Raw genomic sequence first — 17,503 nt, forward strand, 5'->3', positions numbered from 1 at the left:
CTCAAACCAGAATCTTTATGCCAGTCCTTGTGCTTTGCACCATGAGTGTTTAACCCACTGTGTTACTGCCCAAGGGGGTCATAATTTTTTAACAAGTAGATTCTCAGGATTTTGCTGCAGTTCTAAACCTAAATAAGAAATAATATTAATGAAGTTGACTATTCATGGGTTTTATAAGCCTAGGATATGAATGGGCAGAAAACAGATTTAAAAAAAATTTTTTTTAGTATTTATTTATTCCCTTTTGTTGCCCTTGTTTTATTGTTGTAGTTATTATTGTCGTCATTATTGTAAGTGATCTGACCACAATATAAACAAAACCAGGACAGAGAGAAATGGAGAGAGGAGGGGAAGACAGAGGGGAGGAGAAAGATAGACACCTGCAGACCTGCTTCACCACCTGTGAAGTGACTCCCCTGGAGGTGGGGAGCTGGGGGCTCGAACCAGGATCCTCACGCCGGTCCTTGCGCTTTGCGCCACCTATGTTTAGCCTGCTACGCTACTGCCCGACTCCCATGAAAACAGATTTTTGTTGCTCTTGTTTTATTTTATTTTATCTATTTTTGTAGTTATTATTGATGTCATTGTTGTTGGGTAGGACAGACAGAAATGGAGGGAAGATGGGGACAAAAAGAGGGGGAGAGAAAGACAGACACCTACAGACCTGCTTCACCACCTGTTTATATGGGACAAAGTAAACGAAAGAAAGAGATGAGAGAAGGATGAAGGGATAGAAAGAAGACTAGGATAGACGCTTTAATTATGCCGTACTATGCACTAAAAATACATTAAGAAGGTAGATCTTGTGGTACGTGATCTGACCACAATATAAACAAAACCAGGATGGAATGGTTTGCCTTTGCAATGACCACACAACTGCAAACCCTAGAGAACAGGGATTCATCCTTCAGGAGATCCCTGCCACTGTGCACCTCCCCAACAATGTCCATTCACTTGAGAGGCTGAAACAAAAACCAGGGTCCTGAAACAGGGACTGAGATCTTCCTTAGGGAAACAGGTTGCATCCTTAATTTCTGGCTCAGGATGCTGAGTAAACAGTAGCCAGGACATTGATTTTTCAAGAATAAAAAAAATAAGACCTGGCGATCCCAAGCACACACAGCTCAACAGTTTAATCAGATTTTTCCCATGTCTGCGTAAGTGGGCTACACTATTACAGAGCCAAGCGTTCTCTGCAGGGCAGTCAACTGCTAAAATTTTTAACAAACTGATTTCGCTGCCGTATTGTTCTTTTTTTACATCTATCTCTATCATCTCAGTTAGATAAGTTGAACTTTATCTCAAGATAAATCAAATAAATGCAGGTGACTTTGTTTCATAAATGTTTTATTTTTACTCTTACAACCAAAATGAATACGGTCGAGTAAAAAATATATAATCACTTGAAAGTTATAGAAATGTACTAACCTAGTGGGCAAATACAGGCCAGTTTTAAAACTTCCAAATATCTGGACCTAGAAGAGAAAAAGTTATTAAGATTTCAAATGACAAGGCAAGCAATGAAGAAATGTTAGGTTTTGCTACCCTCTACTGGTACATTTTAGTATCACATCCACATCTTTTTTTTTTTTTTTTTTTCCTCCATGGTTATTGCTGGGGCTCAGTGCCTGCACCATAAATCCACTGCTCCTGGAGGCTATTTTCCCCCCCTTTTGTCGCCCTTGATGTGGTTATTATCGTTATTGTTTACGTTGTTTGTTGTTGGATAGGACAGAGAGAAATGGAGAGAGATGGGGAAGACGGGGAGAGAAAGATAGACACCTGCAGACCTGTTTCACTCCCCTGCAGGTGGGGAGCCGGGGGCTCAAACCGGGATCCTTATACTGGTCCTTGCGTTTTGCGCCACGTGTGCTTAACCTGCTGCACTACTGCCCGACTCCCCACATCCACATTTTTATCTCATTAATAAGCAGGCTTCACTGGCAAACATTTCAAATATCCTTTAAAACCAAGTGCGAAGCATATAGACTAAAATAGAAAATTGTCAAAAGTAAGATTCATGTCAATAGCGTTTCCTTACAAATTCAGGCATAGCTGTTAAGTCCTTAAACTTTGTTCCCCGGGCAAGTGCCTTCTCACATTGCTGAATTAGGACCAGACAACTTCACCTGCAGAGAGCAGGCAATGTCCTTCTAACATCAGGTTGTTATAACACAGGGACACAACCAATGTCCAGCCCACAGAGACCCAAGCATCGGAGTACACAAGTAACTGCAGTTACTTGTGTAGGATGGACAGGATGGACAGCAGATGCTCAACCTCTGAAGTGAAAAGGACCTGGGAATCTTATCACATGTTTCTCAGCTACAGAAATCTGGAGAAAATCTACACCTCACAGACTGGCAAGATAACTTGCCTGTTAGGGTACCTGCACTGCTGGGTGCACAACCTAAGTTGAGCACCCAGTAGGCCACACGGAAGTACCTCACCAGCTTTGGTGCTGTGGGGTCTCTCTATCTGAAGGAGTCAACCTGCAGTGGTGAAGCCTTGGAGACAATAACAACAACAAAGACTTAGACCAGTATCTCAACCTCAACACTACTGATATTTGGGGCAGATCAGTCTGTTGTAAGAGGCTGCTCCATACACTGTAGGATGTAGCAATAGCCTTGGCCTCTGTTCACTGCAAGTCAGGAATGTCTCCCCAGTTATAATAACCCCAAACATCTTGGACATGAACAAATATGTCCCGGGGGCAAATATCTCCCCAGCTGACAGCCAGATTGCGATCACATAGAAGACACTGAAGTGACAAATAATAATGTGGCTGTTTAGTAAAATATTAGTGTCCTCTTCCCTTTGCATTCAGGATGTTATCTGAAGCTTTGTTTTGCCAAATGGAAACACAAAACAAACCCGGACAACAAAAAAAGACCATAGCTTCCATGAGTCGAAACAAAAGACACAGGAAAAAAAGTACCACAGATTCTAGTTTCCTGCTTCTTGTGAGTGGATGAAACTGTAAAAAAGACCTGACGGGAGCCCTAAAAAGTAAAGTGTTAATGTAGTATCAATGAGAACTTAAAAAGGGGGGTGGGATCTTAAGCAAAACTTAGTGTTTGCTGGGTGGGGGTGAGAGGAGAAGAGAGAAGGGAGGAATAGGATGGACTGACAGCTGCACTGACCCAGGGAAGACCTGAGAGATTCCTACCTAGCATTTTTATTCTACTATAAACAATTACATAGTGTTTATAATAGCAAGTTGAATCAAAATAGTCATGGGGTTTTGATGCAGCACATGCAACTAAGGCTTGAGTTGCTTTTTTTTTTTTTTTTTTTTTTTTAACAAGAGTGAGTCATAAGCATAATTCACCTCCAGCAGCTGCTATTCAGTGCTGCCATAGAGAAAAAGGCCCAGGTCATTTGATTTAATGAAAATAATCAGGAAGTCCTCAATTGTCTAAAACTCAAACAGGTTATAACTCTACACAGGCCCCTGCAGGTGAGAACTCTGAAGGCACATGCTCCCCACGCTGTGGACAGGGATACTGCCCAGGCGTCCACCCGGCTACTCACGTCAGCACTGGGCCAGAGCTCCTTGATCACACTCTCGATCCTGTTCACCACCTCCATGCGCATCTTCTCCTCTTCTGGTCTTGGAGACATATATTCATAAAAATCACTGATTTCTTCATGCAGGCTGAAGAGAAAAAAGGAAAAAATTAATACGGGGAAAAATAGCAAATTAAACTAAATGATCGCTGACAGATGACTGGATGAAGAAGTTACGGAGTGAACACTACTATTCGGCCATTGAAAGAGGACACTGCGCTCAGTGGGATAAGTAATGGCATGAAAGACAACTGCCATACAGCTTCACTCACATGTGGAATGGAGGTAACTAAAGCAAACTTGCAGAATAGCAACAGCAGCCAAACTGATTCTTAAGACTCTACAAAAACCACAGTGGTTATGAGGCCAGGGGGGAATAGGTGGTGGTGGTGTGATGACACAAGAGCTTCAGTGGTGAGTGTAGAGAGTTGTAGGTACATATATATCTATGTATAGGTGTGAAGCTAGATGCATAAAATCTTGTCAACCAGCATTAGCTTAATAGAGCATAACAATGCATTAAAAAAAAACACAGAGCTGTAAGAAGGAGCCTATACTAAAGGACTGCAAATCAGCTTCAACAAGTGTTTAGATAAGTGATTTAGTGGCTGTGATTTCATTTAAAGGAAAAGAACTACACCAACTCCAAAACAGTGCTTTAATGCCTAGCAGTTCTGGTTCAGGGAAAAAGTAACTGCTGTCTAAATAATAATAGTTACTATTATTACCTTTTTAAACTTATTATTATTGACAGCATGATCATTGCTGGCAACGAACCACTGTTTCCAGCGGCCTTTCTTTGCTAGAGACAGAGCTATATGAGGGAAAGGTGGAGGGACAGAGAGGGAGAGAAAGAGATACCTGCGGTACTGTTTCTTGGCTGATGAAGCTTCCCCTCTATAGGTGGGAACTAGGGGCTTGAACTCCTTGGTAATGTGTGTGCTCTACTACTACATGGCCCCTGAATTTACTTCTCAACTTAAGATAGCCAAGTAAGATTAACATTATCAGATAAACTGCTTTTGACAATACAGATTAACAGAGGAAAAGATTCATACAACAACAAAAAATTCAATAAGGGCAGGACCAATCTAATGAGAGATCACTATCTTAAATTATCTTATCCAATTAAATCTTAACTCAGCCGATGAGTTTATGTTCATTGAGTTTTATCTCAACTTTAATATTACAGCTCAAGCTAGGCTAGAATGGGAACAAATAAAAATTTTTTAAAAAGTCAAAACAACCAAATGAAATGAGGAATTTCAAGGAGTCTTGATGAAAGCACATGAGCAGCTTTCACAGTGTCTATCAGCTGCCTGTCCAAGACACTTGCTGGGTGCAGGTAGTTTTGTTTTAATGCTGAAGTGTGGGAGTCGGGCTGTAGTACAGGTGGCGCAAAGCACAAAGACCGGCATTAAGGATCCCGGTTCGAACCCTGGCTCCCCACCTGCAGGGGAGTCGCTTCACAGGCGGTGAAGCAGGTCTGCAGGTGTCTATCTTTCTCTCCTCCTCTCTGTCTTCCCCTCCCTCTCTCCATTTCTCTCTGTCCTATCCAACAACAACAACAACAATAATAACTACAACAATAAAACAACAAGGGCAACAAAAGGGAAAAAATAAATAAAATAAATATAAAAAAAAGTATTTAATGCTGAAGTGTAAGGCCTGGCCTCTACCTTTACACATCTGATCCAGAGACACAAACACAAAGAGGTAAGGCATTCTGGTAAGCTTTCTGGAGTAAGAACTCCTCTCCTACCCCTCTGTCATCCAACCTTCACAAAAGCAAAACAGTCTGTCTTTCAGAATGTTCCATCAACAAGTGTCAAATGAACAGGTCAGCCAGAAAAAGACCTGAAAGGAATGCCTAGGAGCCAAGGCTCCAGGAAGGAACTCTCCAAGCAGGAGGTGTGAGGCACTCCCAAGAAGCAGGCTGGGGAGGAGCGGGAGACACACATGGAGAGAAGGGCAGTGCTGAAAGGCAGGAGCCTCTGAATAAGAAGCCAACAAACTGAGACTTTCCCCTGTGGCAACAAGAAGAAGACTGCTTCAATATTTCTGAGAGGGCCTAGGGACTGACTTCAAAAATGCAGCCTTTGAAAAAGGTTCATTTGGGGGGGTCGGGCGGTGGCGCAGTGGGTTAAGTGCATGTGGCGCAAAGCGCAGGGACCGGCGTAAGGATCCCAGTTCGAGCCCCCGGCTCCCCACCTGCAGGGGAGTCGCTTCACAGGCGGTGAAGCAGGTCTGCAGGTGTCTATCTTTCTCTCCCCTTCTCTGTCTTCCCCTCCTCTCTCCATTTCTCTCTGTCCTATCCAACAACGAATTGTGTCAACAAGGGCAATAATAATAACCACAACGAAGCTACAACAAGGGCAACAAAAGGGGGGGAAAATGGCCTCCAGGAGCAGTGGATTCATGGTGCAGGCACCGAGCCCAGCAATAACCCTGGAGGAGAGAAAAAAAAAAAAGGTTCATTTGGCAAGTGTGTAAATAGGCTAGCAGAGATGAGCTGGATGCAGAAAGAATAGCTTATAAATTACTTTAACTCCAGAGAGGTTGGGTGAAGGCCTGGAGTATGGCGGATACATACAGAAACACCAACACAGCCACGCACGCAACCACAGTGGACCACAGCGCCTGGTCAGCAATGGGAAAAGAAGAGTGAGAAGGCCTTCAAGGCCTGAGGCCTGAGGGTCAGGGTTAGGCAGGACACAGAACAAGATGAAAGCAAGAAAGCACTAGGTTGGCTACTGAATGGAATGTAATCAATCAATACTGTGAAACAGAAGAGAATGAAAAGAAAGTAGCATTCCTTACCAAGCCAGTGCAACCAGCAAGCTGTTGGAAGGGAAACAGTGTGAAACGGAAAGAAATCTGCTCATTCTGTGCGGAGTGCTGACCATTCTACAGGCCAGCTCCAGGAGTGAGGATGACCTTAGTGTCTAACAGACCAGAGGGTGCTAAGGAGGATGCTAAAAGCAACAGGTACCAATTGCCATGGAAACATGGGTGGGGTGGAGAGGACTGCCTGGGGGCATGCTGTCGAGACAGAGAGCCACAGAAGAGCCACACCGTGACAGAGCCCAGGACTGTGCTCACAACTGCATGGTCCAGTCACCAAAGTAGGAGCAGGCGTCACTGGAAGCCAGAAGCACCAGGAGCCCAAAAAAATGGTTTTGAGGAAAAGAAAATCTGAAACCCCACTGGCTATAACTTTTTTTAAAAAAAATATATATTTTTTAACATTTATTTATTCCCTTTTGTTGCCTTTGCTGTTTTATTATTGTAGTTATTGTTACTGATGTCATTGTTATTGGATAGGACAGACAGAAATGGAGAGAGATGGGGAAGACAGAGAGGGGGAGAGAAAGAGAGACACCTGCAGACCTGCTTCACCACCTGTGAAGCGACTCCCTTGAAGGTGGGGAGCAGGGGACTGGAACTGGGGTCCTTGTGCTTCATGTCATGTGCGCTTAATCCACTTCACTACCACCCGACTCCCGACTATAACTTCTACAGGTAACACTAAAATAAAATGACCAACTAAGCTATCAGTCATTTCTGTCTCTTGTGGTGTCTTGTTTTTAGACTAGAGGTGGAGGGACAAGACACCTAGAGTTATTGCGGAGTGGGGCCCAGTAGTAGGTGTGTGTGTGTGTGTGTGTGTGTGTGTGTGTGTGTGTGTGTGTGTGTGTGTGTGTGTGTGTTAGTGGCCCAGTAGTAGGCTGCATGTGTGTGTCAGCGGCCCCCCAGTAGTGGGCTGCATGGTGTGTGTGTGTGTGTGTGTGTGTGTGTGTGTGTGTGTGTGTGTGTGTGTGTGTGTGTGTTGCGGGGGTGTTTGCTGGCTTTGATCCCAGACACTGAATAAGAGACAGACATTATTCAGGTCTGCTTCTCATTCTGAAAAAACAAAAGCTTGAGTTCTCCACCCCAAGGTCTGCTTGAAGGTAGCTGTGTTTCTTCTGAAAAGTGAGTAAGTAGTGCTTCCCAGCTCCAGCATCCCTGAGCTCACCATTCTGGCTGGCAGGCAGAAGCCTTTGCAGGCCCTTGGTTTCAAAATGGGAGCCATTTGGTAAGGAATGATTCATAGCAGTGTTCTGCCTATTTGCTGTGCACTGCTGCAGAAAAACTGGGATTTAAGATTCCAGAGATCTACAGGCAAATTCAGAGTCCACCCAGTGCTCTGATCTTTCATTCTTGTTAAAATAAAACAGCAGCCTGGGAAGTGGTGCAGTGGATGAAGTGCTGTACTTGCAAGCATGAGGTCCGAGTTCCATCACACAGCCAGATTGATGCTCTAATACTTTCTCTTTCTCATAATAAGTAAGTAAAAATTTTAGAAAGATGCCATGGAGCCATCTTTCTATTGGGGGTGGGGGGGAGACAGTTCCACAGGTTATCCTACTTCTTGCTGATCTGCCATACTGGAAAAGAAACAAGGGGAAAAAAGAGAAGTGAGCAAGTAAAAATATACCTCAACAGGGGGTCGGGTGGTAGCGCAGTGGGTTAAGCGCATATGGTACAAAGCACAAGGATCCCGGTTTGAGCCCCGGCTCCCCACCTGCAGGGGAGTCGCTTCACAGGCGGTGAAGCAGGTCTGCAGGTGTCTATCTTTCTCTCCCCCTCTGTCTCTCCTCCTCTCTCCATTTCTCTCTGTCCTACCCAACAACAATAACAATGACAATAATCACCACAACAAGGATAAAACAACAAGGGCAACAACAACAACAACAACAAAAAGCCTCCAGGAGCAGTAGATTACAGTGACTCATGACTGGTGTCTGCTCTGTTTTATACTGTCTGTACTACTTGCATTTTTCTCAAAAGCTATTTTTATAAGAAAATTATTTCTCCACTGAAAACACAAAGTGCAAAAAAAAAAAAAAAAAGCAAGGACTACAAAAGCGCTTAACCCGCTGTGCTGCCTAACCCGACTCCCAGGTTCCTGATTATTAAACAATTTGTTTTGCTTTATATGCTAATGCTTTTTAGCCACCATGACATGATGCCAACCTGACTTCCCTGGGCAGATGACCTCACCAATGGTCCTGGAACCCCACCTCTCCAGAGCCCTGCCTCACTAGGGACAGATAGAAACAGGCTGGGGATATGGATCGAACTGTCAATGCCCATGTCCAGCAGAAAAAGTTTTTCCCTCTCTTTTTAAATAGTGATTTAATATTGATTTACAAAATTGCATGTCAACAGTATAATTCCACACCATTTCCACCACCAGAATTCTGAATCCCGAATCCCTCCATTGCAGTCCACCACAGTTCTCCCAAGGTTGTAGACATGAATTAACTGCCATGGCTACAACTGTCTACATTTGCACATAATTTCCTCCTTTTTCTTTCAGGTCCAATCCTTTCTTCCCCATAACATAACACTATTCTTCAGCCACACATAACCCTATTACTTCATCCAGATATCGCTCCCCTTTTCGTTCCTCTCTCTGGGACCTGATGGAGATGGAGTTCAGAGCCCTCTTACCCTCTCCCTCCTATCACTTCTCCCCCATTGGGAATATGGATTAAAATTGTTTTGGGGGGACAGAAAGTAGGAGTTCTGGCTTTTGTAACTGCTCTTCTGCTAGACTTGGACATTGGCAGGTCACTCCATACCCCAGTCTGTCTCTATCTTTCCCTAGTGGGGTAGAACTCTGGAGAGGCGAGGTTCCAGGACACATTGGTGAAATCCTCTGCCCAGAGAAGTCAGGATGGAAGCATGGCAGTGTCTGCAACTTTGAATCTACAAGGTGGCAAGACATAAAGTTAGTTAATGTTAACTTGGTTAAGGAACATGTTAACTTGGTTAAAGAACAGGAACCAAAAAGTAGGAACAGAACAGAATGAGATTAGGGGTCTCAGGGTGGAAGAAAGCTAGGAAGTCCATTTTAGGCATGCTTCTACGGGCCCACCCTATGGTAGTTTTTGCTTGAGCTTCATAGCTAGCATGAAGATGGATAAAAACATTGTTTGAGAAAATGGTGTCCAAGTAAAGAAAAGGGTTAGCAGAGAAGCTATTACAGAAGCCAGACCTCTGCTCCCCATAAAGATCTTTGGTCCATATTCCCAGAAGGAGAAAGAAAAGTGAAGTTCCCAACGGAGGGGATGGGATATGGAACTCTGGTGGTGTAGATCATATGGAATTGTCACCCTACTGCCACATAAAAATGAATGAAGTTAGTTTGGTGAAATAACTGGGTGTGGAGAGATGGCTCACAGGTAGGGTGTAGGCCTTGCCATGAGTAGGGGAGGAGTTCAAGACTCCACATGGGAATGCTACAGCTCCATGGCAGCTCTGGTGCTGTGCTCGCTCTCCCTGTCTCTTTATTGGCACGAAAAAGCAAGTGTGGGAATGATGAAATTGCATAAGCACAAGAACCAGGCACACATCTCTTCAAAATAAAAATCACAATTCTCTAAGGCAAGATTTATAAAATATCAAAGTTAATAGTAGCAGAAAAATACAATCTGGTGAGTACATAACAACAAAGGTTTAAAACAAACAAACAAACAAAAAAAAAACCAAGCACTGAACAGCTCTGGCTTATGGTGGTTGGGGCGGGGGGGGGGGGGGGGGGGACTGAGCTTGGGGCTTTAGAAGCTCAAGCATGCAAGTCTTTTGCATAATCATTGAACTATCTCCTCCACCCCCCAAAATATCTTCTGTTGGGTTGTTGGAAAAGTCATGGCACATTTTTGTATAGAAAACAATGTCATGGTTTTTCCAACAATGCAATATATTTTAAAGAAATACAACCACGGATCATTTAGGCGAAAACAGAGACATAAAATAGCACTTTTGCTCTGAGAAAAATCCCACCACAGAAGAGAAATTCCATGAATTTTATGATGTTCACTGTGGGCGTAGGAGTAAAGAACTGATTTTCAAAGGCTGGATCTTTCTGGCTAGAGAAAGAGAAAGCCCAGTCTCCCTGAGGCCCAGGCAGTGTCCTGATAGGCACCCAACACACATGTTCTGGGATGATAATTCTCCCTGAGAAACACCCTACCTGCTACCTACACTTGCCTGAGGAAAGCCCCACGTCAAGTCGGGCTCTCCCACTTTCCTAACTACCTAAAGTCCTCGCTAATAATTAACCTCACAGTTACTGTCAATAATCCCCCACAATTTAATGAGTAATAATCAATGCTCACAAGTACATATGGAAAAGACACTAACAAATTATGTGTGAAAGTCCAAAATACTACTGGCCACTCCATAGATTACTGCATTGATAAATGACTGTGTTATATTATATTAAGAAATGATAAAATACGATATATATTCATATCCCCCCTCCCCAACCATCCAGAGCCTCACATGTGTGATTTCACTGCCGGGTATGAACCTTACCAGGTGGTTTAACTCTCCAGCCCTATAGAAATAAATGTTCATAATGTGGCACCAGGGAATGAACCCAGGGCTTTGTACATGTCCAATACCATCACTAAGCAGCCTCTCCAGGCTAATTATTTATTATATATACATATATAATAAATAATGTGTGTATATATATATATATATTTTTTTTTTGAGAGAGAGAGAGAGAGAGAGAGAGAGAGAGAGAGAGGAGTGACATCACAGCCCCACTCCACCATCATGGACCCACTCTAGTGCCATTCACACTGCTCCCATATGATGCTGGGGCATCAACCCAGGGCTATACACAAGGTGGTATATGTGCTCTATAGGGTGAACTATACCTCCTGGCCCTTGGACATTTTTTTTTAATTCCCCTTCTTTGGAGATAGAGACAGCACAGCAGTAGCACACAGGACTTGCAGGCAAGAGGTCCCACATTCAATTCTAGCACCATCAATAGCCAGAGCTGAGCAGTAAGTGCTCTGATCAAATAAACAAATAAAAGCCCTTCCTTTCATTAAAAATCAGAATCTTGAACAACCATCTGCGCTCTTGTGTTCCTTGGCAACATTATTCACAACAGAAAAGATACCAAATGTCTATCAATAGAAGAATGAATCAAAACAATGTGATGGATAACTACTACATATTACTCAGCCCTAAAAGAGGAAATCTCGCCCTTTGCAACGTGATAAACCAAAGGGCATTAAGATGAGTGACATAAGCCAGTCACTAAAGGACAGATACCACATGACTGCACATATGAGTAACCCAAAAACAGTTAAACTCATGGAAGCAGAGAACTGAGTGGTGGATACTCAAGGCTGACACAGGGAGAGGTACAGGGTGACTAAAGTCTCAGTTCTGCAAGGTAAGTTTAGAGATCTTCTGTACAACATACACTTGTGGTTAACAATACTGGATTGTGCATTTAAAATTTTGTTAAGAAAGCAAACCTCAGAGGTCAGGCGGTGGCGCACCTGAGTAAGCATTCACATTACAGTGAGCAAGGACTCAGGTTGAAGCCCTGGTTCCCATCTGCAAGGGGGAAGCTTCGCAAGTGGTGAAGCAGTGCTGCAGGTGTCTCTCTGTCTCTCTCCCTCTCTATCTCACTCCATAAATTTCTCTGTCTCCATCTAATAATAAATTAAATTAAAAAAAAAAAAAGGCCGGGAGTTAGGCGGTAGCGCAGTGGGTTAAGCACAGGTGGTGCAAAGCGCAAGGACCAGCGCTTTGCACCACCTGGTGAGAAGGGTTACAGAAACTTTCATGTTATGAGTTAAAGGGTGTGTCTACTACAACAGATATATCAATAGTTTTATCAAGTCATGGTTTTATGGGTATGTACATGTCCAAACTCATTAAGCTGAACAACAGAAAACATTTAGTTTTTTTGTGTATCAAAAAAAGGGACCAGGAATAGCTTGCATGAGGACCAGGTTCAAGACCTAAGGATTGGGGCCAGGTGGTGGTACACCTATTTGATCACGTTACACTGCACAAGGACCGAGGTTCAAGCCCCTAGTGCCCACCTGCAGGGGGAAAGCTTTGTAAGTGAAGGAACAGGGCTGCAGGTGTCTCTCTGTTTCTCTCCCTCTATCTCCCCATTCCTCCTGATTTCTGGATATATATATACACACATACTACGTGGAAACACCAGCATGACAGGTCCTGTGGTGTCTCTCATTCTCTCCTTGTATCTTAAAATTTGCTTTTAAGGGCTGGGGTGCACACAGTAGCACACCACCCAGTTGAGGGCACACAAAACCAGGCAAAAAGATCCAGGTTCAAGCTCCTGTCCCCCACCTGCTGGGGTATAACCTCCTTGAGTGGTGAAGCAGTACTGCTGGTCTCTCTTACCCTCCCTCTCTATCTCCCCTTCCCAATTGATTTCTATCTGTAAATAGAAGTGGTAGAGGACAGGAAATATATTCACAACCCAAATAATTCTCACCTCTAAGATAAAAAAAAAAAGAAAGAAAAAGGAAAAAGAGGATAAAAATAGGGATGTTGGCATAGTTATTAAAAGGAAAAAAGAAAAGATGCCCACCTATCTAACTTTTGTAAACTTTGTAGAAAGTTAAATTTGTTATTCACATGTTGCTTTGGGGAAGTTTTATCAGGCTGGTGTTTCAACTCTTCATTTGATTTCCTCTCTTCCCATTCCCCTTTCCCTGTGTGTTTGTTCACTGTTGCAGTCAGGGCCTTATGGCTCTCTGTTTTTTCAGACTAGGAGGAAGTGAAGGGGGAAGACACCACAGCACTGTAGCTCCCTTCAGTGCAGCAGGGATGGTGCGAGTACAGACAAGGCAAAGCAAGCAATCATAAAACCCACCTTACTTCTTCCACCAAACCTCTTTCTTTGAGCACCTAAACCTGTCACTACTTTCAGCCAACTATCAGGTAAAAGAAAGGGGGTTGGGGCTCCTAAGAATTGCTTCATCTGGGAGTCGGGCGGTAGCGCATCGGGTTAAGCGCATGTGGTGCAAAGTGCAAGAACAGGTGGAAGGATCCCAGTTCGAGCCCCCGGCTCTCCACCTGCAGGGGCATTGCTTCACAGACTGTGAAGCAGATCTGCAGGTGTCTTTCTGTCCCTTTCTCTGTCTTCCCCTCCTTTCTCCATTTCTCTCTGTCCTATCCAACAACAATGACATCAGTAACAACAATAATAACTACAACAATAAAACAACAAGGGCAACAAAAGGGAATAAATAAATAAACACAAAAAAAATTAAAAAAAAAAAAAAGAATTGCTTTATCTAACAATAGTCATTAATTCTCTCCACGTCCAGTAAAAAGCTGGAACGTCACCACAACCACCACCACCCTCAGTAGATCTGACCAAATTTGGTTGGGCTGGGAAGCTCAAGCAATAGTTGGTGGCATTCCTCAACTAAGATCAAATATCTTGAAATGAGAGCTTGGTTAATAGATCTGTTCCCAAATGGGAGGTCCTCAAATATTTGCTGAGTGAAAAAACAAGCAAGGTCAGATCCCTCGTTATCTACAAGGTTCAAATGCCAGTAAAGAATAGGTCACTCTGCATTTGTTAGCTATATTCTGCCTTTTCTTTTTCCACCGCTCCTGGTGGACTCTCTTTTCTCTCAATAGAGGTTGAGAGGCAGGGAGAGGAGAGAATTCACAGCTATGATCTCCACTGCTTGTGAAGCTTCTTCTCTGCTTGGTGCTCCCCTGTGGAGGCCAGGGGCACAAACCTGAGGCTTTACATATAGTAAAGTGTGCACTCTATCAGCAGACTGTTTCCTGGCCCCTGAATTTTGCTATACTCTTAAACTGAGCAATACGGCCTTTTTCCTTTGCTACTTTATAGCCCCCCCCCCGCCCCACTTTGTGTGTGTGTGTGTGTACACTATGTTCTGAATAAACTTACTCTTGATTCTTTTATATATATACTTATTTTTCCCTTTTGTTGCCCTTGTTTTTTGTTATTGTAGTTATTGATGTTGTCATTGTTGGAAAGGACAGAGAGAAATCGAGGAGAGGAAGACAAAGAGGGGGAGAGAAAGACACCTACAGACCTGATTCACCACCTATGAAGCAGGTGGGGAGCCGAGGACTTGAACCGGGATCCTTATGCCTGGTCCTTGCGCTTTGCGGTGGGGAGGAGGGCCTTGGACCCAAGTCCTCAAGCATAATAAAGTGGGTCACCACCCAGTTCTAGGTACCTCACTATTAAAAGTCCCTTTCATTTATATCTTAGTGCTTCCTCAGCCACCAAGTTGCAGATGCTACCCTGACGCCAATATGACTTACTTGGGCAAACAACCTCACCGGTGTATCCTGGAACCCAACCTCTCCACCAGAGCCCTGCCCCACTAGGGAAAGACAGAAGCAGATTGGGAGGGGATGGTGGGGGAAAGAAAGAAAGAAAGAAAGAAAGAAAGAAAGAAAGAAAGAAAGAAAGAAAGAAAGAGAGAGAGAGAGAGAGAGAGAGAGAGAGAGAGAGAGAGAGAGAGAGAGGGAGGGAGGGAGGGAGGGAGGGAGGGAGGGAGGGAGAGAGAGAGAGAGAGAGGGAGGGAGGGAGGGAGGGAGGGAGGGAGGGAGGAAGGAAGGAAGGGAGGGAAGGAAGGAAGGAAGGAAGGAAGAGGGGAGCTGGGAGTATGGATCGACCTGCCAACACCCATGTCCAGCAGAGAAACAATTACAGAAGCCAGACTTTCCATCTTCTGTACCCCATAATGATCCTGGGTCCATGCTCCCAGAGGGATAAAGAATAGGGAAGCTTCCAATGGAGGGGATGGGATACAGAAAGAACTCTGGTGGTGGGAATTGTGTGGAACTGTACCACTCTTTATCTTATGGTCTTGTTGATATCTTTATAAATAAAAAGATCCCTCCATAAGAAGAAAAAATCCAGATATCCAAAAAAAATAATAGGGCCAGAAAAATAGTTCAAAGTGTTAGAGGGCCAACTCATGATTGAGGTTCCAGAACTCCCAGGTTCAGTCCTTGACACCATCATAAATAAGCCAGAGCTGAGTGTCCTTTGGTGTTTCTCTGATCCTTTTAAGAATATTTTAAGAATCAAAAAACCTTAAAAGTGATTACTTACTGGAGGCCAGACAGTAGCACACCTAGTTAAGCGCACATAGTACTTACTATCCGCAAGGATTCATGCAAGAACCTGGGTTCGAGCCCCTACTCCCCACCTGCAGGGGTCTTTCTCTCTCCCCCTCACCTCTCAATTTCTCTTTGTTCTATAGAATGAAAAGGAAGGGGGGGGCGAGTGGTGGCACACCTGGTAGAGCGCACATGCTACAGTGCACAAGGGCCCCTAGTCCCCACCTGCAGGGGGAAAGCTTCATGAGCGATGAATCAGGGCTGCAGGTGTCTCTCTATTTCCCTCTCTATCTTCCCCTTCCTCTCGATTTCTGGCTGTCTCTATCCAATAAATAAATATAATAATAATTTTTTTAAAAAAAGGCCACCAGGAGAAGTGGATTCATAGTGTCAGCACCGAGACCCAGCAATAACCCTGGAGGGGAAAAAAAAAATTACTTATATCGCACCAAAGTAGAAGACTCTGGGGTGGGTGGGTGGGTGAGAATACAGGTCCATGAAAGATGACAGAGGACCTAGTGGGGGTTGTATTGTTATACGGGAAACTGGGGAATGTTATGCATGTACAAAATATAGTATTTACTGTTGAATGTAAAACATTAATTCCCCAATAAAGAAATAAAAATAAAAAGATAAGGTGTTGGTACCTCAAGCATGAGGTCGAGTTTGATCCCCAGCATACATGTGCCAGAGGGTTGCTCTGTTCTCTTTCTTCATCTCTCACTAATAAATAAATCTTTAAAAAGCAAAAAAAAAAAAAAAAAAAAGATTAATAATAGAAAAAAATCCCAATTCATAGTTGAGATATTTCAATTACTAATAGTGATTACTTTGGATAATGGAACTGGGAACAAAAACTTTCCACAATTACCTTTTTTCTTGTACTTTTGAGAACTTTTAGGTTAAGTGCTGGTACTGTTTACATAATTGTTTAAAACCTAAGCAAAGGAAGGAAGGAAGGAGAGATGGAAGGAAGGAGAAATAAGGAGAGAGGAGGAGAGAACAGACCCTCAAAGAATCCTTTTACATGTACACCAAAAGCACAGTGAATTTTATAGACCTAGGCTGACTAGTGAGATCAGATACTTTTTCAAAATCAAAACCAAAATGAACCCTGGGAGAAATATGTAGATTTAAAGTCATTTGGAAAAAGCACACAAGAAAAAAGTCATCACTCCCTTGACCCCACGCACAGCGGCGAGCACAGCTACAAGCTCCACGTCCAGCATTAGAGCCACAGTCACTGTGTGTGTCACTAGACACTTGCACCCGGGTGTGTAGTGGCTGCACAGTATTCCAGGATATATGCATACCATTATGTTTTTTTTTGTTGCCCTTGTTTTTATCATTGTTGTGGTTATTATTGTTGTTGTTATTGATGTTGTTGCCAGGTAGAACAGAGAAATGGAGAGAGGAGGGGAAGACAGAGAGGGGGAGAGAAAGATAGACACCTGCAGATCTGCTTCACTGCCTGTGAAACGACTCCCCTGAGGTGGGGAGCCGGGGGCTCGAACCGGGATCCTTATGCCGGTCCCTGCGCTTTGTGTCATGTGCACTTATCCCGCTGCGCTATTGCCCGACTCCCGCATACCATTATTTATTCTAGCCAACCCCTTACTGTTAAGTAGTTAGGCTACTTCCAACTTTTCACTACCAGAATCAACACTGCAGTACTCTCTTTACAGACCAATCTCCTTCCAATTCTATTTTTTTTCTTTTAGGACACTCCCCAAACTCCCTCCACCAGAATACGTGCTGCTGTCTTGTTCCTACAGAAAAGCACAAGGGTCCTTTCCTCCAACCTTCGAGACAATGAAGAGGGTTTAGTTTTTATTTCTAGTCAGGCTAGGAATGTTCTCCATGTTTATCAGACATTTGTGGTCTTCCTTCCTTTTATTTTGGTAGGACTGGAGCCTCCCACATGCATAGCTTCATTGTTCCCAGGCTGATTTTCTATCCTTTTTATTTCAGGTAG

General features: G+C 43.6%; 1 protein-coding gene across 4 annotated transcripts in view; it reads right to left on the reverse strand.

Annotated features, from left to right (window-relative positions):
• Nucleotides 1-17,503, reverse strand: part of TENT4B (terminal nucleotidyltransferase 4B) — a 77,350-nt gene that overhangs the window by 22,895 nt on the left and 36,952 nt on the right. For all 4 annotated transcript variants that reach the window (XM_060185583.1, XM_060185585.1, XM_060185584.1 and 1 more), the window contains 2 exons: nt 3,538-3,661; nt 1,429-1,475 (listed from right to left, as the gene is read on the reverse strand). In XM_060185583.1, coding sequence (XP_060041566.1) covers nt 1,429-1,475; nt 3,538-3,661 — 171 coding nt within the window. The remainder of the gene's footprint in view (nt 1-1,428; nt 1,476-3,537; nt 3,662-17,503) is intronic.

This window comes from Erinaceus europaeus, chromosome 2 (genome assembly GCF_950295315.1).
Source record: "Erinaceus europaeus chromosome 2, mEriEur2.1, whole genome shotgun sequence".
NCBI lineage: Eukaryota > Metazoa > Chordata > Mammalia > Eulipotyphla > Erinaceidae > Erinaceus > Erinaceus europaeus.